At 32.3% G+C, this 24,619-nt stretch overlaps 1 protein-coding gene across 4 annotated transcripts in view; it reads left to right on the forward strand.

The window, feature by feature from the left end:
• Positions 1 to 24,619, forward strand: part of LOC117182616 (disintegrin and metalloproteinase domain-containing protein 33) — a 362,482-nt gene that overhangs the window by 302,226 nt on the left and 35,637 nt on the right. The window contains exons 19-21 of one of the 4 annotated variants that reach the window (XM_033375731.1): positions 269 to 368; positions 12,976 to 13,125; positions 20,967 to 21,038. In XM_033375731.1, coding sequence (XP_033231622.1) covers positions 269 to 368; positions 12,976 to 13,125; positions 20,967 to 21,038 — 322 coding nt within the window. Of the gene's footprint in view, positions 1 to 268; positions 408 to 12,975; positions 13,126 to 20,966; positions 21,039 to 24,619 lie in introns of all 4 variants that reach the window. The other 3 variants (XM_033375716.1, XM_033375720.1, XM_033375725.1) reach the window with 3 other exon arrangements.

A 24,619-nucleotide genomic window follows, 5' to 3' on the forward strand; every position in this document is an offset into this window, starting at 1 on the left:
TTCTATAGACATATACATTATATACGTAAAGTTGTCTTTTTATTCTCGATGGAGTGTATCGTATACATATTGAATATTATATGTGCTGATATTGGCTTCTCTTTTTCTTGTCTGTTTCTGTCTGTCACTGCCATCTCTGTCTGTCTGCATGATGTTGGACGCTCGCGGAAACCAAACCACCCCACATACCGCGCACTGCGTACAATGGTACTCGACCTCGCTCTGGATGACCAAATATTGTCGTCCGCCGTTTGTCACGAAATCACAGAGAACTACCACGGCTCTAACACTGTATTTTTAGTTGGTATGCTCATGTCGGTGGTAGGGGGTGTTTTCGTAGTATTTGCTCTGATGGCTCTCTGCTACAGGTCAGTCGTAGTACATAGAAACTTCTCCCTCTGTCTCAGGTTAGTGTGCAGATACTTACACGTAGAATTTCTTTGTATATGTCCTTCGTTCTTTCTTCTTCTTCTTTTTGACTTTTCTTATACTTCATCTTCATCGTTTCCACGACTTAGATACTCTCCGTCCTTATACGTTATCGAATTTTTGCTTTATTTTGCATTCGATTCGAGACGCGCTACTGCTATTTGATTGTATATAATGCCCTGCACAATCCCACTGAAGCAAACGATCTCAATTGTAGCTCTTACTTCAAAAATTAATTCATAGAATGAAGATCCCCAGGTTTGGAAACATATGCAAATGTACCAGGCGATTAGATCGGAAAAAACTGATCCGAAAAACTAGAATATTTATAAACATGATCCTTATGATCTAAGCTTTAAAATCAGCACAGAAAGAAAAAAATATCTTTACCAGTTTTTAAAGCACCCTCATGAATGTAGATACACGCTAACAAAGCATGATTATCTGCGTTACAATGTGGTGGGGCTGCTTATAAAGTATGTAATACTAATTCATCCAAAAGACTACATTGACGAAGATAATTGAAGAGCTGTTGAAGATATTGTCATATTTCTAAACTTATCAGACAACATACTTCTTCAGTTAACATAGTTCTGCAATTATGAATAAAATAAATTACTATATTATAAGATCTATTAGATTATAATTAAAATTTGAAAACTATTGAAATGCGGGTCAGAATATTACAACTCGCTTCTTTTGAGACAAATACTTTTTAACTTCAAGTCGCTGTATATTCAAAAGCACTAATCATAAAGTCTTGAAATTTCCTATATTTGTTACTTAATATCTAGGTGTCAAAATCGGCGCACCAAGATAAAAAAATCTTTAGTGGTTTCGTAAATAACTTCATAAATGTAGTCATAATGCTGAAGATCATGATCATCTTCATTGCAATTTGGTTATCCCGCTCACATTGTCTGAAAACAGACTTTTTAAATATTATATGTCTGGAATTCAAAAAATTTAAATTGCTGAATTGGAAGACCTACTTTATTAAAATTGAAAGTTTAAAATTATTTAAATACAGGTCAGACTGTTTCAACTCGCTTCTTTCAGGTCAAATAAATTTTAAATTCAAGTCGTTGCATATTCAAAAGCACGGATCAGAAAATCCTTAAGCACCATATATTTGTTCCTTAATATCTAGGTTTCAAAATCAGTCTAGAAAGATACAAAAATGTTGTGTGGTTACGTAAATAACTTCATAAATGTAGTCATAATCCTAAAGATCATGATCATCTTCATTGCAATGTAGTTTTCCTGCTCATAAAGTATGTAATACGAATTTATGATACAAGACTACACTTACGAAGATAATTGGACAGCTACTGAAGATATCGTTATATTTTTAAACTTATCTGAAAACAGACTTGTCAAAGAATATATGTCTGCAATTAAAAAAATTTATGAATGTCGTCATAAGGCAGAAGATCATGATCATCTTTATTTCAATGTGGTTAGTCTGCTCATAAAGTATGTAATACGAATTTATCGCGCAAGACTACATTTACGACGACAATTAGAGAACTACCAAAGATATTTTTATCCCTCTAGACTCACCTGAGTACAGACATTTTCAAGATCATATTTTTGCAAATAAAAAACTTCTTCTTCTTCTTGTGATCTTGTGAGGTAAATAACTTTTACCTTGATTCACTGCATGATCAAAGCAGAGATTAGAAAAGCATGAAACTTTGTGGATATAGTGTTTAAAATATTGATTTTTAAATCAGCTCAGGAGGATAAAAATATATTTAGTAGTTGTCAAATTATTTGGGTAAATGAAGACGTAAGCCAGAAGATCATAATCATCTTCGTTGCAATATTGTGGCCTTGCTCATAAATTAGATATCCCTAATTTACAACACAAGATTACATTCAAGAAGATAATTGGAAAATTACTAAAGATATTGGTATCTTTCTACACTGCTCTGAAAACAGACATTTTAAAGATCATAGTTCTGCAATTTACACGAATTTCAATTACTTACTTTGAACATCCAGTGGATTAAAGTTGAAACTTGAAAATCAAATACAGATTAGACTGTTCCAACTCGTACCTTGGATGTACTCCTTATAATTTATGTTATGAAATCAGTTCAGATCAATAAAAAATCTGCAGTAGTTTTGTACTTATATTCATTGATGTAGACGTCAGCCAGAAGATCATGATTATTTAATTATGAATACTCGTAGTTTTGGAGAACTACTGAAGATGCTGTTATATATCTTAATTTATCAGATACAGATATTTTAAGGATCATAATTCCGCAATTTCAGAAAACTTAAATTACTACTATTGAATATCCAGTGGACTGAAGATGAAAGGTAAAAATTAATCAAGTACGCATCAAACTTTTCCAACTCAATTATTATGAGTCAAATAGCTTTCAACTGTAAGTGAATCTATTTTAAAAAGTACTAACTAGAAAAACGCCAAACTTCATGAATATGATTCTTGAAATCTGAGCTTACAAATACGATAAGAAACATACAAATATCTTCACTACTTTTCCAATTATTTTCATGAACGTAGACGTGAGTAACGGGAGACCATCATAATCTTGTCGCATGGTGGTGGGCCTGCGCCTAAAGTATGTAATACTAATTTCTTACACGATTCTACATTTATGGTGAAAGATGGAAACTGCTGCAATATCTTTTATCTTTTTTGGCTTTTTGGAAACAAACAGAATGCCGAGCATTTTCTATTGGGTATGGAGATCGCCGATTTCGCCAGCTGGCATCAAAAATAAGAACTAGAAAGAGTATGTCGAGTTTTAGAGATTCATTTACAGTTTTGACACAAATGTATTTTTATAATTCTTTTTAGGATTTAAAAAAATATTTGAATAGTAAAAATACGTATTCATAATAAAAAACAACGTTCCAATGAAATTTCAATCTTATACAGTTAAAACAGAATTTATTTAAAAAAATGATTTTCTGGTGAAAAACAAAATGTTACCATCTCATGCATGAATTAATACAAATCTGCTTTGAGTTATTGTTTACTTTAAAATAAGTTCATGTTCCCTTATGAAGCAGTGAAATTTACAATAAATATTACTATGTCGTTTCTTTTTAGAAGAAAGTATGTTTTATGAAATATGTATTTTTACTGCATAAGATGAAAATCCCATCTGATACAATTGGGTTTTGATAAGCTTTTAATTTTTGTATGCAATAATTTCTTTCTGTTCCACAAAAAAATCGTAAAAATACTTTTATGCACAACTAAAATGCATCTTCAAAATTGAACCTACCCTTTTTGGTACTAATGTTGAGCATCCGATGGCGTATTGCTCTTTAGCCATTTCTAATAACTTAAAAAATTGATTAATACCTTGCAGGTTATAGCAAATTAAAATTAAATGTTAAAAATTAGTCGCAGATAGTTTTGGAGTGTTGTTTACTTATTATTTTATGTTCGTTAAATAATGCTTAACTTCCAGCCACTGCATATTTAAAGTCACTCATCAGAAAATCTTTAAACTTGATAGATATGGTACTTACAATTTGACCATTAAAATACGGCCAGAAAGATACAAATATCTTCACTAGTTCTATAATTATCGACATGAAGGTAGATATAAGCCAGCAGATCGTGATGATCTTCATTGTACGTCCATGGGCCTGCTAATAAAGTATGTAATACTAATTTCACACACAATTCTACATTTTTGAAGATAATTAAAAAACTTCTAAATATTCTGTTATCTTTCTAGGCTAATCCAAAAATAGACATCACATATAACAAAATTCTATAGTTTCAGACATTTTTTATCACTGCCTTTAAACACTTAGTGAGTTTTAGTTGAGAGTAAAAAAATTATTGAAACCGCTTAATTATAGCATTTCAAATGTACACCTAGTTGTTAATATGTTGCAATATTTGAGCGAAATTCAGATAAAAAATGATACGTTAATATTAGAGATACTAATAACCAATTATTGAAGTGAGTTGTTTTGTCTGGCCCAATATATCTATTAAATAGATATTCATAGCTTCAATTTGAAATAGCTGACACTGATTTTCTAGTATTTGATCATGTAATTAAACTATTAGGGGCAATAACAGATGCAAATTTAATTATCTTAAATATATCAACGAGGGAATCAACTCCGTATTATCGCAAGGTAATCCGGAATTTCTGTTTGTGAAACGAGTCATACATAATGATAATTTCGAAGTTTGTATTACGTGAATTGCAACAAAAACAGAAAATCTCAACTCAATTTACGCTAAAAAATTTCTACTTCCTTTTCTAAAGACTACAAATTCTGAAATCTACTAATTATACTGTTTCCCTTTGAAGTCTCTATGATTAGTTTATTATAAAATATAAATTTTTCGAAAATTTCAATAAGTCTGTTTGCATATTCGACATAATTAAAAAGTAATGTGATATTTTAAATATAAATTGCAGAGAAATTCCAAATAATCTCCTGAACAATATTGCGCAAACATACAACTTTCGCACAGAAGCTTCATTAGATGCGGAATTTATTACTCATTTATGAACGATATTTGATACCAAATTCCAATCATATCGTATCTTATCTACCTGGGATTATACGTGCAAACTAATCTAAAAGATCAAATTGGAAACTATTCAGAATAATCTATGTTCAAGTGAAGTTCAGTAATAGAGAATAAGAGGAATATTTAATGAAGTTTCTTGTTCAAAGAAGGTCAGTTCCTGTTTCCAGCTGGGAGGATTGATATCTTTGAAGTTGATTATTTGGAGATTGTGAGATATCGATCGGATCGTTTGCTTTAGGGTGATTCCGCATAACTTTCGTCGTCGTCGACGTAGTTTCGCAAATTCGCTCGCTCGTCGCAAATACGTGGAGCGATCGATCGCTTTGCCCGCCGCGTCATGTCTGTGCGAGTTTGCCTTGACTTTGTTGTCCTGACGGAAACGAGGATCGTTTGACGTTCGACGAACTTTCACGGCTGTGACGCACTGCACTCGCATCGCTCAAGCGTACTTGTAATTGCTCTTTATCTCCTTTACGATTTGCTCGAATTAGCGAAATTCCCCGCGAGCCTTAACTTAATCGCGATTCAAATTAGGATCATTTAACATTTGAATTGAGCATTTCGAAAGTCCAATGTCAGAGTAAACTTTGACTATTCGCAAGACAAAGTTCATCAGGTTAAAAAAGGGAAATAACTCAGAAATTCATTTTTATGCAGAAGGCCTTTAATTCAAGGCGTGGCAAGGAAAAGGATCTATGTTGGAATATGCAAATTGAAATGTTCTATTTCAGATAGTTTAGATTGAGCGATTCTATCTCTAGGGGATAAAAACCCGAAGCTTCAGAATCCCATATAAAATGCATTGGGAACACCAGCGTTCTCATTTTTATAGATCATTTTCGATTGCACGGTCTGAGTTATAAACTTTCAGTATGCATATGCCGAGATAGAATCTTGTTACTTGAACAAGTCGTATTTTAGAAATAGCTCATTTTCTCTACGCCATAGAGAAATCTTTTTGAGATAAAAAAGCTGACTTATTTGTAAACAAAAAAATAATGAAAATCTACAAGTTTCTCTTTTTTCAATTGCTTGAGAAATGGTCAACTGTCTGAAGGCATTCGACCTATAATAACTAGGTCATTTTCCTTCTCTTAAGAGTATAGAACATTGAGTCTACTTTTGCTTGTATGGTAACTGCATTTCTCTATGATGTACAGGAAATAAGGGAAATGTTTGGAAATATTTTTATACGGATTTTTCTAAAGGAATTTTAAAATAGCGTCCATAAAAATAAGTTAGTATGCAAAAATGAAAATCTAAGTAAAGAATCTAAAAGACAGGAATTCCTGAGTTATTTCTAGATAAAATGCTGGCGGATATATTGTTTGCAACTATAGGTTTTACATATTTAAATTTCTGTTGTATTTCATGATCATTTTAAGAGAAAAATGAATTTTTAAACGTTACAACTAGATAAAAAAATGTAGATTTTTCTTTAATCATGTGATATTGCAGACATAAAAATAGAAACAACTAGACCTTGCAAGTAACTATTGTGTTCATTTCAATCGAACCCACCTTTCTTCGAGTCTCAAAGGAACTTTGAAAAACGACGGATTATTTACAAAACTGCAAATTTTCTTCGTCGTGAATAAAACAGTAATTTGGGTCATTTTAATTTTGGTTTTAAATCCCACTGCGACATTATACCAAGAATAAAAGTTAATTACACAGAAAGAGAAAACCTTAGAATTTAATTTGACTTACTTTCAGGATTGCCTTAAATTCATTCGGTAACTTAATTTATGATATTGAGGTAAACGTAAAGTCAGCCTTTCTTAAAGGATAGTGATTTAAGGTCGTAAATAAACGTAAAAGCCGCATGACTGATCGCAATTTTTCATATTGAGTGTTTAAGAGCAGAAAGTCCGTTCCAACGAAGATGAATTTCATCAGATGCGGGCGGAACTCGCATTTACTTTTTTAAGTTCAGTCTACTCAATACGAAAATTCATCTCGATCGACGTACTGTCTGCTACGACTACCTGAATATTCGTATTAGATCTTACTTTGCAACAAAAGAAGGCGCAATTTATTTAACAAAGCGTTGCGGACTTCAAGTTTTTGGGCTAATGCTGACTTTTCGCCGTCCTGTTCTTCTTTTGATCACACCCTAAATTTCGTCGCTATAAAGGCGGACTTTAAGGTTTTCTTTTTACTGTGTGAAATCGAAGAAATTTTGCAATGATACTTTTAGAAATGAGCAACAATTTGTCTAAAGGAAAAAAAACATTCAAGTTTAAACTAAAGTTTATTAAAAAAAAATTTCGTTACATATTAAAAAAAATCCATACAGAACATTTTCATAAAAACCAGCGCTTTGGTTTGACGATTTTTAAATAAAATGATGGTGTCCTATAGAAGCAAAACCAGAATACAGATATTTATAGTCCAAAATTTCTCAGAAAGAAATAAATAACTTTTTTATAGGATTTTTGATATTTTTTGACGAATAGTAATTAAAATTTATTTGAATTCCAAAAATAAAGTTTACAAAACTAACCTGGGTTTACTTTTTCTTCTTAGAAATACTTTAAAGTCGTAATACTCAGTTTATCTATAGCTTAATTAGAATCTCTATTTTACAACGTGTAAATTTAATAACGACAAATTGAGTAGTTGAACCTGGAAATCGATGAAAGTGGAAAATTCTGTTTATGTTAAAAATTACTTGGAATTCCAGTAAAATTACAATTCCATACAATATTTTTCTATAAAGTTTGCGTTTGAAAACTCGAATACTTTGATTTTGGTTGTTTCTTGGAAACAAATTTTAGTAAAGGGGTTGCTGATTAAATTAATCTACCAACAAAATTCTTAAATTTAGTTCAAAACAAGAAAAAATTGAATTAAGATATACATTAGGAGAAATGTTTCGTTGGAATAATAAAAGTTTTTTTGCTATAGAGTCAATAGATTTTTTTTGGTCCAATAAAATCTGGATTTTTTTGACAAAATTTTAGCCAAGCAACAGAAAAATGATTGTTCTTGAATTAACCAAATATTTATCAAGTACAGTTTTTTTTAATAATCAATACTTTTTGCTACAAAAGTAGCTTAAGTTTGTTTGGTTGTGGTCATTTTTAAGCGAAATCAGCTCATTTTATTAAAGTTGATCAATGTTCTACTTTGATAAAATGGTTTTATTGGTATTTCTGCAAATAATTTTGTTTTATGAGACAATTCGAATTTTTTTCAACTTTGAATTCGTTTCTTACGAGTAAAATAACTTTAACTTCAAGTCACTGCATTATCAAAGGCGAGGCTCAAAAAGCTTGTAGCTTGGTGCTTTAAATATAGATTTCAAAATTAGCCCAGAAAGATAAAAATATCTTCGCTAGTTTTCTAATAATTCGAATGAATGAAGACCTAAGCCAGAATATCATAATCATTTTCTTTGGAATATGGTGGACTAGCTCATAAATTATGTAATACTAATTTATCGCACAAGATCTTTCTAGACTAATCTAAAAACAGACATCTCAAAGATCAGATTTCTGTAATGTTGACTTCATTTTAGTTCCATCAATTAGAATTTTGTTTTTAAATTAAAACCAGTTATATCATTTTCAGTGTCCGTAAAATTGAAGTTCTCTTTACTCTTTTAACTTAGAGTATTCCAGTGATATTCGCGCAGAAATTTAACAAAAGATTTTGTTTAAATATGTGAAATGACCCAGGGAAGTAACTGCACGACTAAAATATGAAAACTCGGACCAGGATAGGGTACCGTAACAGGGAGTATAAGAGCAAGCTGCAATTTCCGCTACAGATCGAAAACAAAGGCACCGGCGACGCTTTGGCTTGCACATTTAATAAAGCGAATTTAGAGCTGCTTTCGGTTTTTTGTGAATAACGTAATACGACGAGAGTTTAAGTGAATAGGAACGCGGGAAATAAAAATTGTTTTTTACGAAGTGAATATTTTTCTACGGTGTGTATCTGTTTCGCCTCTTGGCTAATGGGACTTGTACCAGGGTCGCCAAGTTTCGGTTTAATCTTGACATTATTAGTTTTCTTTTGATCACTTTTTAGAAATTGTACTAATTTTGATTTGATGTGTAAAATGTAAACAAAAAAGTAGATGGTAATGTAATTATGCCCGTTGAAGAAAAATACTCGAGTAAATTGGCGACCCTTCTTTTGCACTTTTTGCACCTTGTTATAGTGCTTATGATTGTCGGCTTCGTGGTAGCATGCGAGCACGCTGAGTACGCGAGTCTGACGTCTCGATGGTGAATTATAATCGTCGGGAGAAACATCTATTCAAAAACTATATTTCATTTGAACCTAATAGTCCCACTGCCAAATTTGCCTTTACCTTGAGTCAAAATGGATTATTCAGTAATTTATAAAAGGCGAAGGACTCTATTAGGTTGTATCTTTTTCTGAGTGTAAGTCTTTGCAAGTGTAGCAGCGCATGTTTCTCAAATTCTGACGACAATGTATTTCTTGCAATATTTGCCTTACGAACTGTGTCAAATTGAAAATCAAGTGAAAATTATTTGTCCCTCGATGATAAATCCCTTATTTTAATTAATTATGGGCGTTTCACGACTCGTCCTTATACCTAGTTCAGCCTAAGATTGTAGGCATATTCTGGCCCTTGTGGTCCATCTCCAGCGCACTGTTACTCATCTAGTCTTCTGCTCACTCGGGAAAACCTATTTCCTTGAGACAATTTATGCCGTGAATTAATAATAACATTGTTTTGAAAAGATCAGCATATTGCAGAATGGTAAATAATTTGAACTTTTTAATCTGAAATACATACAGAAATCTAGACGGCAGACAAGTTTCCGTAAACAGTCCGGGAGCACTCAAATATAAGGTTTGGAGAATTCCGAAAAATGTTCCAGGAAGTATCCGGGAAGTAGGTAAATTTCCCCGTATACAGACAGGTTCCCAAAGAAGGGTGGTGAAATATTCAGGAATATTTGTGCAATATATGAATTTAATTAATTTAATAAATTAAATTCCTGACGATCGTTCCCCGTACATTCTTTGGGAACCGTTATGTTTACAAGGAAATTTACCTACTTGCGAGAAGCATCCTCGAACGTTTTTCGGAATTCCCCAAATCTTTAATTGGAATGTTCCTGGAATGTTTGAGAAAACTTATGTGCTATCTGGAAACTGATATTCGTTTTAAAGACTCGTAGCAGTCAGACTAAAATGCAGTAAAAAATTATTTACCTACTGTGCAGTGCTAAATCAATTCTCAATGAACTACTATTTTTGAATATCAGATCTTTTTCAAAAATTCTCGCTACATGTTTAACGGAATTCGGTTGACTGATTAGCTAATGTTATTCGATGTCGACCAGGTGAGAAATTATATAGAAGATGTTCGTTTTTGTTAGTATACGAGTCTAATCTTTTGAAATAATCCTTCTGTATACGTGACTCGTTCCTTAGTTTTCATCTTCTTCCAACCGCTGTGAATAATGAATTAATGTGAGCCTAGTTGTTATAATGGTCTAAACTCGTCTTCTTTCAGATCAGTATATCGACAAAGATAACATCTTCCAATTTAGTGGACTGATCCTAGATACAGGTTGCTGGATTTAAAAACAACAAGTTTGGACTTCCACTTGAATTGGCATCTTAACAATTGCGCTGAGTAAGAAGAAGACTATAGGGTGAGCATTAGGCTGGCAGTGGAAGACTGTCTTATGTCCTTAAAGATGTCATAAGGGGTCAAACTCAGGGGGTCCATAAGGGCAAGAAAGATTATACGATTTCGTCCTGAAGCAGATGTGAGGATGAGTCGTGGACTGCCCTGAACTTCACATGTACTTTTTTATTTTTACAGAAAGAAAAGGAAAAATATTGTGGATTCTTGAAATTAGAACGATGCGAGAGAGAGATATCACCTTTATTTCCGATCTGTCACTCGCTCTCGAGCACGCTCGGGAAGATAAAAAATATAGCCGGATTAATGGATTTTTAAAAGTACCGCATTTTATACGAAGCGGTTTCGTATCGAGAATGTCGAGTGAACATGGACGTTGATGCAAAAAGAAGGAGCAAAAAGGAACAATAAATTTTTTATTTTCCATTTCGTGCACATTTAATCTATTGAAAGCTCCCCTTTTATTAGGAGACGAATCTCTCTTTCGCATGGTTTCAACGTTTTTAAGAGGACCGTTGTTTGAATCTTAATGTGTCCCACGTGTCTACATTACAATTTAATTTTTGTTCCTTTATTGGGTACTGCAGTGGAGGAATACACAAGGTTAAAATAAGACCAGCTGCGGTTTTACCAACTGACTGGTTGAATTTTTATTTTTACCGCATGCGAAATTCACAAGTAGATGGTTTAGCTCCGATAGCCCCAAAGAGAAAACATCAGATTTGTTCGTTCTTTTCTGACCAATAAACTTCAGCGCAACGAAGGAAAGCGGATTGGATATTCAACGTTGACGACACGCTTCCACATAAACTGATACACGTTTTATCTCTCACCATAAACATTGTGCGAGATTCCTTTGAAAAAATAAGTCGGGGATAAAATTTACGTTCCTTCGTTGTTCACTGTCTAAACAAAGATAGAGGAGACTCGTGTGTTGTTAAAGAAAGTTTGCAGTTGGCTTAACTACTTTTTCTTGGGGAAGCAACAACAAATAACTTAGAATGAGTGTTTACCAAAGTTAATCAATTTAAAAATATTATATTCTGCATTTTTATATGTTTTACGTCGCAATTACATATAATTTTAAAGGATTTATTTTGGCATTTCTAAATTTTCATTTTTCCGAATTACATTTCGCCCTTAGTTTCATCATTCTAAATTACTAATGCGCATGATTTTTATTTTTCCGAATAAAAGTTTATCATAATTTTCATTCTGCTGAATTGCGATTCGTCTATTTTTGCATTTTGGGATGTCCTTATTTTACAAAAAGACAAAATTTTGAGTACTGAAAAATATTGTAAACTGGGACTAAGCACTGCATACGGGGGGGGGGGGGGGGGGGGGGGGGGGGGGGGCTGCTACTTGTCTTTTTCCTTTTTCGAATCGCCTTTTGAAAAAGCTGTTTAATTTCTAATATTTCTATTTGAAGGTTTTTGCTTTTTAATAATTAAAATTTTGAAACAGTAAATATAAAGGACACTTAAGATGTAGGATTCCTAATTACCGATATTACCGACATAGGTAGTTTTCTAGGGTTGATGACCATGCTAAAATGAGGTTTGCCCGTGCCAAATTAAATATAATCCAAAGAATTAATTCGTTTTTGTAAGAAATATGAGTTATAAAAATATAATATTTGAACATAATTTCAAGGAATACTGGCGCCTTAATACATTATAAATATCAAAGGACTTTATAGCACGTAATATGACACATCTTTATAAAAATGGCGTCTGGCTATATTGGACTTAGAGAGTTCCATTATTTTATATTCAGATTTCGACAATATTTATTTTTCTTGTTGATTTTATATGTGAAAAAATGTTCACGATTATTTTTTATGATTTTCTGGAAGCTAAAAATTCAACACGGATACAAACCCCATTTAGCATGAACACAAACCCTCGAATTCCCTCAAAGTCAACAATTTTGGTAAGTACGTGTAAGAACCTTGCACTTAATATTGAAAGTATTTAGTTTTAAGTTAAATTCACTCTCTAAAAGTCAGTTACGGCACTGAGTATGTCCTGAAAAATACAAACAAAATTTGTTAGTAGAGTCTTTTTTAGAATAACGATTTGGAAAACGAGTACTCTCTTAAAAAAGAAGATGGCCGAAAAGAACTCTTAATTCGGCAATATTTAAACTAAAAATAGGTATGTATACATGAACAAATCTGGTGTGACTAGACTAAATTAGGCCTAGTCATCGATTAAATCAGCGCTATAGCCCACTGATGCATTTTGACAAAAAAGAACAGTTCGTAAATTTTCTTAGCTTGCATGAGCTTTATTGTCCTTTTCTACTAAAAACCTTAGGACCCTCGGCTCTTTTTTAAATTTCCGTTTTCTCACAGACGGAAGGGTACGCTCCCAAAGTATGATCCACCCTACACGAAGAAACCAGCGCAAAAGAGCTTCAGCGGTCCATCAGAGAATCATCATCAAGAGGGTGCACTAGATAGCGTCAACAAGATCATCTCATTTGGCAGAATGCCTCAATACAGGTACACTCATCATTTTTCCAATTGGATTATTCCAACCTCAGAAATGAAACCCCTCACCTTCCAGTTTTTTGAAATATTTAGGGCTATGTACCCACTTACCCGCCTTCTAGACCAGCAATGAATAGTATCGGACAACTAACCGGGTAACCTATGACAAATTGGCATTCACTTTAAAAGGTGATAGCAGCATTCAAAATGGACACAAATATTTTCAAACAAATATTTGGAAAGGTTACTAAATTCCACGTCAAATGATTATTATTTGAAGTAGTTGAGCTTCGTGTGTAACCCCAGTTGAAAATTCCTGCACAGGAAGCTTGGAGGAACCTGGACATGTTTCTGAATGCAATTCTAGAGATGTTCCTGAACAAGACCCTGCACATGAACTTTTACAGGTAATCTGGACGGTTCCTGCGCAGAATTGGGAATGGAACCTGTACTGGTAAAAAAACGGTAAATTATCGAGTATAGGTTGCTGTACAGATTCCTTTGCTAAGTAAATTAAGTTTCAAATCCTTTAAGGAAAGCCATTGCAAGAACTCATTTTGATTACATCTATAAAGTTGCTTAACTCTTATTCCCTTGAAGAATTAACTTATTATTGCGAGAGCCAAGCCACTAGCGCAAAAACCTTTACAGTTAATCTTGACAGTTCCTGTACACGAATTTGACGAAGGAACCTGTACATGATTCTACAGAGGAACCTGTATAGAGACTAGCCTTTGAATGATTCCCTACAGGTACCTTTAAAGTGTGATTTGCGACGCGGTTTAATGTACAGAAACTTGTTGAAATTATTGAAAATCAACAGACCTAGAAACTAATTCGCGGGTTTGCTAGTGGCTTGGTTCTCTCGATAGTAATTTCGATCTTCAATGAATTTTAATTTACCTTGCAAAGGAACCTGTACAGGTACCTGTACTCGATCATTCACATATTCCTCTGTCAGTGCAGTTTTTATTCCGGGATCATGTACAGATTACTTCGCCAAATTCCGACATAGGAACCGCAAAGATTACCTGTGCAGGTTCGTGTGCAGCATCAAGTCCAGAAACAAGACAGGGTCCTCCAAGATTCCTGTACAGAAATTTCCAGCTGAGTTAAATAATTAAGTGAGAAAGCCGAAAAATAAAATTCCGATTATCAAGGAATTGTATACTTCATATCTTGCTAGGAGCTAGAAAAACGAAATTTTTTATTTGACATTTTACAAACCAAAAATAAAATCAAAGATCACGTTTGTGAAATATCAATTACATACCTTTATTTTGGTAGCTCCTGCTAAGAGTTGAAGTTAATGTACAAAATTCATTAAAAACCATAAATTTACTTTTGTATTTCTAACGTGCTTATTTAATATATCAGGCTAAATAACGTCAGTTGAGGCTCATTTAACGCAGAATTTAATAAGATTTTGAAACGTTTTATAAATATTTCTATCTATTTTCTGAACGGCGCTATCACAATTTAAAATCAGGACTAATTTTACTAGGTTGTCAAGTTAGTGTTCCGGTACTATCCATCGGTAGTCTACCTTACCGACGTTTATTTACAATTACAATTGCCTACTGTCGGTAAGGTAGGATCCAGGTGAGTATTATATGACCTTCACTGAATTTTTCTTTGACAAAAGATATATCACAGAAAATTATTTCTAAATTTGAGTTTTTTTCGCAATACTCAAACTATAATTAAAATAAATGTTTATTAATTTATATTAATATATATTTCAGGGCGGTTTAAAAATGCATTCTAAATTTCTTTTTCGAATTTTCATGCACATAACTCCCAAATTCATTCGAATCTACAAAAGAAAATAAGTTTAAAAAATGTAGAGGTTCTCCAAGCTTTACGAAGTTACACGTGTTTCCCATACGAAAAAAAAACCAAAAAGTGAAAAATTCTGTTTCACGAATTTCTGCAATTAATTATGTTTTTTTTTAAAAAACATTGTTTTTCATACATTAAAAATTAATTTATACGCAGAATTATATATTTAGATTAGTTTTTAAACAATTTTCTCTAAGGGAGAAGTTATAAACTAACGGGTCTTCCGAATTTTTAAACTTAGTTTTAACTATTCAGTTGAATTGAGGCCATAATCAATCAGGTTCATCAAAAATAGTATTTTAACAATTTATTATTATTTACAATAGTATTTTCTCAAAACAAATCTATAAATCTGCAGTTTTTTGTGAAATTTTTTAAATTTTGTCTACTTCTTAATTACAGTGAGCCAATATTTAATTCAGGTTAACAAACTTAATTGCTTAAGCTATTAACTATTATTTTAATAATATTATCTTTAAATAATGGCAGAAAATTGCGGTGTTTACTGAAGTATTCAAAGTTTTGTCCACGTTTCACTTAGTGTGCAGTATCAATTAACGAAATTTAACAAAAATAATTGTTTAAAGAAATTCTTATTGTTTATAAATATCTTCTCCTACAGTAATGCTAGATAGGTGTCTTTTTTATTTCCCTATGTTTATAAACTTTTCACATAGTAGGATAATAATTAACACAAGGTGATAAACATAATTTTATCACAATTTATTTTTTATAACTATTTCCTCTCTTTTATAACAATACCTCTTTTTCTGAATATATTTTTTTGAAATAAAATAGATATTTGAAATATTCTGCAGATTGTCCATATGGATCATATTGAATGTAGATTTTTTTATAAAATATTTACAAGAAGCCTTTTTTAATTAATAATAATATTTATTATTTGTTACTAACAAAAAATGATAGAAAAGCTCAAAATGTGAAAAAAAATCCAACTCCTGAACTATAATAAATTATGTAAACAAAGATGTTTGTTAACTAGCATTAATTTTTCTTTTGCTAAGCGAAATCTGGACGAAAAGTAAAAAATTTCAGAAAAACCTGCAACTATCTAGCACTATTATAAAAAAGGTAGTTATAAATAATAATTATAAAAAAATGGTATGTTTGTCTAATTACATTAATCTTGATCTCGTTCTAAGTGAAAAATAGATAACATTTTTTTAACTGCAACTTTCTCACATTATTCGAAGAGAATATTTTTAAAACCGATAATAAATTGTTTAAACAATTATATTTGTTAATTGGATTTTATTGTTACCTTACTATAACTAAACATTCAATTATCACTATAAAGTTATATATTATAAATAAGAAATAATTTTTATATAGAAAAATCATAATTGACGCTGAAAACTCGCACGAATCAATTTTTCACTTATAGGGTTCTATTGGGACCTTTTAAAACAGACTTATGGAGGTGACATTTAAAAAATAATAAGCCATTTGTATTTTACAGCTATTTGTCGTCAAAATTTGAGTTTTAAGTCGATTTACCTTAATTTGAAGAATCTAAATAAAATTTACAAAAATGTATTTTTTCTTATGAGAAATAAGAACAAAGGAAGCGATATGCATGAATTTCCAATAATGAAAAGTTTATACCACCCTAATATACATGTTTATATATTTATTAATATAAACAATAAACAATGTTATTAGAAATAGTATTTAAGATAATATTCAACTTAATTAGATAAATCCTTACCTTTCCTTGGTATCATATTACATACGCACATCTATACTCATTTACATCAAGAAAAAAATTTATCGGAAAGTTGTTATCGTCCAATACATTTTTTTCTAAACGCTTTAGAATACATTCAAAACTTGCTGCTTTGCTATAGTTAGAGTTTCCTCATAAATACGTTTTTACTTTGAGAATTAAATAAGTAAGCTTACAAAGCTTTCTTAAACGTTGAATATCGTATCATTTGGTTGGCAAATGAGTCCATTCGGTTTTTTTGTACAGAATTTATTATCATTTATTGCATTGAGAAAAAAAAATTTAATTAATTACAAATTTCCTCGTCTCTCTATTGCTTCTGCCCATCTTTTCACCAAATTATTTATACAAAATTAGTAAAAAGTCTGGGGCTTTTTAATGAAAACCCGATTTAGGTGATTTTTGACATTCTCCTTATCAGGAAAGGTTTTTTCGTTCAGGCAAAATAGCAGTCCGAAAAACATTATTAAGCTTTGGCAATAATGTCTCAACTCATCGCCCATATTCACCTGACTTAGCACCCTCCCTTGCTGAAAGTACCTGTACAGGAAACTTAGAGGATCCTGTACATGTTTCTGGACACAATCCTGTATAGGTTGCTGTATAGGTTCCTTTAGTTTTTCTAGTTTCTGGAAAAATTTGAAGTATACAATTTCTTGATAATCGGAATTTTATTTTCCTGCTTCTTACGAGATTATTCAACGTAGCTAAACATTCTTCAACAGGAATTTTGGAGGATCCTGGACATGTTTCTAGGAATGATCTGGCACACGAACGTGTACAGGTAATCTTAAAGGTTTCTGTGCACGAATTTGGCAAAGGAAACTGTAAAAGATCCTGTAATGAAACCTGCATCGACAAAAAATTCTTTTAATAATCGAGTATAGGTTCCCATTGAGCGAGATAAGCTACTAGCGAACCCTCACGGATGAGATCTATGCAGGTTCATTTTTAGGATCCTGAACAAGTTTCTGCACACGAATGAGCGTCTCAAATCACTCTGAGGAGAAACCTGTAATGAGTTCATTTAAATTTTAGCTTCCATAGAGGTTCCTTTGCAGGTTTCGTGTACAGGTATCTTTGCCAAGTTCTTGCATAGGTACCTTCAAGATTTTCTGTAGAGGTTCGTTTGCAGGTGCATGTTCAGAAACATATCCAAGATCCTCCGAGGTTCCTGAACAGGAACTGTACAGCTGGGTCTCATTTATTCCGAACGCTATAAAATTTCCTGAATGAAAAAATATTCACTGAAGAGGAATGTCAAAAACCACCTAAATCGGTTTTTCACCAAAAAGTCCCAGTCTTTTTATGAAGAAGGTATGACGAAGTTGGTAAAAAAGTGACAAAAGGGCGTATAGAGAAATGCAAATTATGCAATGGATTAAAATGTGTCTTCTAAATGCAATAAATAATTATCAATAGTATACAAAAAAAACGAACAGGCTTATTTTCGAACAAAACACATTTCAGTTTGAAAAATCACAAACATTTCTTTCGTAGCAGAACCCATTAGGCGAAATTTGTCGCGTCTGTAGTAGCACTACAAAATCCGCTACGATAGTGTATGTTTGGCTGTTTTACAATGTTAGTGAATGTACTTTTTCTCATAGTCTTCTCAGACATCGATGAAGATTTTCATAATCAGATTTTAGAAAAGGCCATGTATCACTTATGCGATTACTGCCTTACCGATATTGGGGTGGCTTTCGAAGAAGATCAGTGAGCCATACTTTTTTTTATATTTGGACAAGGGGCTTCTTTAGGATTCTAGTTAAAATACCTAAAAGTCTTTTTAGCACAGATTTATAGAAATGAAGTAATTAATATTTTTGACTTAAAAAAGTGTCCTTTTTCTAATCCAAAAAAATATTGACATTACATAAATAATTATTGAAGCAATAAACAATTTGAAATTCGCTTAAACCTTCTGTTTTCTTTTGATTTGAAAATTTAAACAATATTTCCTGATAATGCAAAATATATTGCGGAGCTTTTATATGTACAGATTTCATTCGTGAAAAATATTAAAAATTATCAATAAACATCTTATTATTTAAATTGTGAGCAAAAAATTGTTTTCTGGAGTTTAAAAATGCTGAATGCTTTTTGCGATTTTGAAAGATTCTTAACACCACAAAGTTGAAATTAAATGACAATATTCCTTTCCGCATTAAAAAATTTTTTAGACCTGTTTACAATTTTTTTCAATTTTCACAATTTTAAATGCTATCGAAATCTGCAAAATAACAAAATAATGTTCAAAATTCAGTTGCCGATTTTTTACAAAATCAAAATTTTCATTTTTTTTAAACATACAAAAGATAAGAAAAAAGTTTATACAACAAGGATTAGAAAATAAACTTTTAATAGAATCCATTAAATTTTCTCGTATATTTTTCCTATATTAAAAAAAAGACATTTCACTTGCAAAGAAAAAAAATTCGAAAATTGTATAAAAATAAGGTGGAGAATTGAAGCTGTTTTTGAAAAAGTAAAATATTTAGGTAAAAACTTTTTTTTTGTAACTAGCGTTTTTTTTAAGAAAATGAAAATATTTATTTTCTAAAAAATGTCACCATTTTAATGTTTGAAAAAATTTATTTTACAACAGATTTCGTAATAATGTGAAATCACTTATCAAAGTCAAAAAAGAAGAAATAAATATCTCATTTAGCTAAAAAATAAGGCTTTTTATTTATTTAAACAATTTATTTTGTTTTAATATTCTTTATTAAACAGACCATTGTATTTTTTTAATATCCTTAAATCGGGATATTATATGGAAATAAAATGGTTTTAATAAAGAAAAATTGATTAACAAATCCGTAAAATCTTGTAATTTGATTGTTTATAAGGATTTATGAAAAAATTGAAAAGTAATATTTAAGGAAAATATTCCGAATAATTCTATTTTCACTTGTATAGGGTAGTTTTTCAGGCCACACATGTTTTTGTTTTTCTCAGCAAATATTTATTTGTAAAAAGTATAAATACAGAAAATATGTAGTTGAATAATATCTACATCGTTTTTGTACAATATTTTTCTCTTAGTTCAATATTTTCTGAACTGAAAAAAGCTATTTTTCAAAAATAGAAAAATTTTATTACCTTTATTTCTGTTAACGTGTCCAAAACATTATTTTAAGACTATTAACTGAAATGGAAAAAGAACACTTAGGCTACATATTAAGACAATATTCTTGGTTGACGGTTCCGGAAGTATACACTTATTTGTGCCCAACTCATGTTCATGTTGAAAATTTGTGAAAAGAAAATTTAAAAACGCTAAGGAAGGTTTATATTATTATTACAAAAATTAATTTATTGAAAAAAGTTTCGGCAAAGTAAGAATCGGAAAAGTAATACATGGCCTTAAGGTGTTTCAAATGACTCGGGGTTTCGCCACATCCATAATACGTTTACAAGGATGAATTGGTTGATATCGTATTTTTGCCACATAATCTACAAGAAATTATACCGGCTTCGATTTCGAGCTTTTTTCGGAAAATGCTTTTTTTTGTAATAAGTAATAGAAAAGCTTCCTTACCAGCATTAAGGACGATATTATATTATGTGCTATTAAAAAAGTTATTATTACAAACTATTATGGATTACTATTATTGTATTATATTATTTTATTACATTATATATTTCCCTGAGCCACGAAAACAGGATACTCGCAGATTTTTGTGAGTTTGAAAACCAGACCGAGTGATTTTAGCCAGACATAGACAGTAGTCATCGTGTTGCGTATCACAGGCGCAAAAGACACTACAATTCCAATCACAATGAAAACCAAAAACCTAAATTTTTTTTGGAAAAACTCTACGTAGAGGCCGGTATGCTTGCCTTTAGATCATGTTGTAAAAATATTATATCAAACAATTCATACTTGTTGAGTAGCATGGATTTAGCGAAAACTCGAGTTGTTTAAGCACCTTAAGGTCCTTAAGTTGAAAATATAAAAGATAAAATAATTGGTTATGGAAAACTTTGCCGTTGTCTGAGAGCGAATTTTAAAGCTTTGTACATTTATTTCTTATTCGTGAAGTAAAGCTTGAGAAGTGAGGTGTTGAATGATATGATTGAAACGTAAATTCCGCTGGAATAATGAACACGACGAGCGTTTACGTCAAATAGGGTGCTTTTAACGATTTCTGTTTACGGGTGTATTTCATGAGTGAAGATTGAAAATTACGGTACACATGACTAAACTTTTTGAATGAAAAATACCCGCGGCATGCCTATATTAGTATATTTCTAGCCGTGGCGAGACCCAGCGCGTGCTGTTTCGACACCCGAATAACGTCGCCACCGCAGACGGGACACGACTCAAGTAAGTGTCATGTGTCTCGTTTTTTTTCCTTGCAAATCCACATCCACTTTACAGATAAGGAACAAGAATCCCTTGCACCAAATAAAAAAAATAAAAACACCTCAGACTTTTGCCTCGGATAACATGACAGGAAACGTTTCCTTTTTTTCGATTACTTCACTACTGACAATGTCAAGAAATCCATTCATGTTGGAGATTTAAAAAATATTTGATAAGTTTATTTTAGGAGACGTAGAGTAGAAAAAAAAATGTCAATTTTTCCTAAATGATTACAAAATTTCCCCCTTCTATTCCTTTAATTCACGTTCCCCACTCCTTACAATACATATCATTTGCCTCCCTCTAGTTCCTCTTTACCTATTTTTCCTCTAATTTCCCTCCTCTACTACCTCTACTTATCATCCCCTCGCTTATTTTACTTCTGTTTTTGTAACTTTCCCTCCTTTCGCTCCATTTAATTACTTTCCACTTCTTTTCCTACTGGTTGCCACCTGGTTTCTTCACACATTTCCTCCCCTACCTTTCTCTACAATTACTCCTTTCACTTCACCCTTTAATTTACCTTACTTCTCTCCTAACTCCCTTTCTATACTTTCTACACTTCTTTTTCCTGCTTCTACTACCGTAACATAATGACCATCCTCTTACTTCTTATTTCATTTCTCCTTTGATCCCTATTCTTCTATTCCCATACATCTCCTTCCCTCACTTCCTCTACTCCATCGCTTTTCACACAGTCTCCCCCTACATCCCACTACTTCGCTTAAATTCCCTTCCTCTAAGAGCTCTACTTTTTAATCCACTTATTTCTCCTGCTCCCCTTACTTCCTCTACTTTCCCTAACTCACTTCTCCTACCCCCCCCCCCAATATCCTTTATTTTCATACCCTAATTTCCCCTAAATCACCTTCTTGAACTTATCCTTTCACATGACCTTGCTTGCTTTCTCCTAATTTGCCCTACAGCTTCTTCTCTTATTTCTCATTACTTTTCTTTCTTTACAATACCCTAATATCCCTCCCCTTACTTCCTCCTTCCTTTAAATCACTTCCTCTGATTTCTCACCTCTCATTTGGAGCAAGATTTCTGCTCATAGTCTTCCGTTTACAGCAAGTAGTACGAAGGGTAGGAAAACCGAGAACTAACTAAAACTATAAGAGTTCCTGGCCGGGATTTTTTCTCCTTAGTTCTTAACTTTTTTATAAGAAGTTAGTCAAAGTAGGAGCTGCGTACTTTCAAAATGGTTTTGTACCCTATTAAGACTTTAATTATGTTATGCAAAGCTCCCCCTCCAATACGTCCGTCTCTCCTCTTTTCCCAGAAAATACTCCCCTTCTTATCATTTACTTCCCCTTCCCTCACTTCTCTTCCCTACTGACCTTTAGCACTGATAATGTCTTCTACCCCCCTTCGCTCACACTTGCTTCATCTACTTTCGTACTCCTTATTTCTCTTCACCTCTTATGCTTTCTATCTTATCACTTCCCTAATTCTCATTTTTCCTGACTTCTCCTACTTCCTAGTATCTGGTTTCTCCTACTTTATCTACTTGCCCTCATCTTTTTTTCTCTTTATAATCCTACTTTTTTTCCACATGTTTTTTTAGTTCCCCATCCCTGATTTACCTTTGCCTCTACAGCTCATCATATACTTATTTTCTCCTAAGTCCCCGTTATGCTTCTCCTATTAGTTATCCTCACTCTGCCTCCGCTCACGTCTCATACTTTTCGTTTCTTCGCTTCAACTGAATTCTCGATTAATCTAAAGTTTGATTCTACTCACTTCTTCTCTCTTCCTTTGCCCTACACCTCCTTGCCTAATTTTTTCTCACTTGCCCTACCACCCTTCCTCTTAATGATGTTCATTTTTTCTCCCCCCCCTTCTCATTTGTCCTCAGTTTTTCAACCTTCTCTCCTCCAATTTTTCTTCACTTCCTGTACTTTTCCTACCTTTCCCCTTACTTTCTATACTACCTCTTTCCTTATTTCCCATCACTCTCCTTCCCTCATTTCCTTTACTTTCCTAGCTATAATTTCCCCTTACGTCTCTTACGTGAGAAAAAGGACGACGAACTGAAGGAAACGCGAGAGAACGTCTCTGCTTGGGGCTACAATTTCCAAAATAGAATGTTCTTTCTTTTATCAGACATGACTGAGAATATAATTCTATTTTCTTCAATCATGGAAAAAACATTTTTCAATATACCTGATTTATGGTACGAGAACTGGCTTAAGGTGCTTCCTGGGGCTTGATTTTTATTGAATGTAATAAAAATGAAAAATTTTCTTCTACAATTTTAAATTGGTTGATGTCATATTTTAAAAGCATAATTCTAAAGGGCTAAATAAAATTCTTTTAGACAGGGGCTTTTCAAAAGATTGTCTTGTTGCTGTTTTTTCTTAATTAATTAAACAGATGATGGATTCTAAGCTCCTGTGATGGAGCAAACTTCCACCGTGAGTGTATCTATGGTAAACCGAAATTTGTTCAGAGTTAATTGCAAGATATTTGGATACAAACAATATAATGATGAATAAATTTCTTCTTGAAATTATTATTGTTAATATTATAAATTAATTTAATAACAAATTCATTAATCGGGCATTTTTCAACAGAAAAATTCGTATTTTTTATTTTATTTTTTTAATTAGGAACTTTATAATATTATAGAAAAATTCATAAAACTAAATTAAAAATCAAGCGGTCTGCTCTTTTTCAGGCGCATTTCATGCATTATATTTTCAATTAAGAAAAAATAACAATACCATTTTTCGAAAAACCTCTTCGTGTGGGATTGTATTTAGCCTTTTAGATTACGCAATTGAAATATGGCACTAAACAATTCATAATTATACGAGAAAATTGTCATTTGTAATACGTGGACTAAAAATCAAGCCATAAGAAGCGCCTTAAGGGTATGACCTTAAATAAAGTAAACAGAAAACTAAACATTGTTTTTAGAATTTTAAAGTAGATAAAATTTCGCTATGAAATATATAGAGTGGAAAAATTACTTCAAGACAGTTTCTTGGACAGAATTACTGCATATCTCTCACAAACCTTAAGTTTTCCAATAGCATCTCACTCCCAAAACTGTTTATTGTCGACGCTTTTCAGGTCTCTTGAAAACTTTAAAATTCAACTCCACCCATTTTCCTAGTTGTCCTTTTAGCATTATGAAGCAATAAAAGAATTCCGTATTGCAGATTTTAAAGCTTGGGAATAATATTTTTAATTTCGTTCGACTCAGCACGTCGTCGAGGCTTCAAATTACTGGCATTAAATTTTCCAGTTCGTGGACGAGTTTTTAACGAAGATACTAAAACTCGGAAGAAACTTCACTTTTTTCCGGTTGACTCGATGAACGAAGCCTTTCTTAATAGGGTCGAATAACGCGAAATCTAATTATCTTCATATGCAGGCAAAGGTCAGAGGTCAGGGATTTTCCTTTCGATGCTGCGGTAATAGGACTCTTGAAAAGTTCGGATATAGGAGTAACTTTAATGGAAAAACTATTCAGTCAACGAGATTTCTCGTGTCAGCTTCTCCGTTGAATAATAAAATTAAATACGCAATCAAAA

This window comes from Belonocnema kinseyi, chromosome 1 (genome assembly GCF_010883055.1).
Source record: "Belonocnema kinseyi isolate 2016_QV_RU_SX_M_011 chromosome 1, B_treatae_v1, whole genome shotgun sequence".
Classification (NCBI taxonomy): domain Eukaryota; kingdom Metazoa; phylum Arthropoda; class Insecta; order Hymenoptera; family Cynipidae; genus Belonocnema; species Belonocnema kinseyi.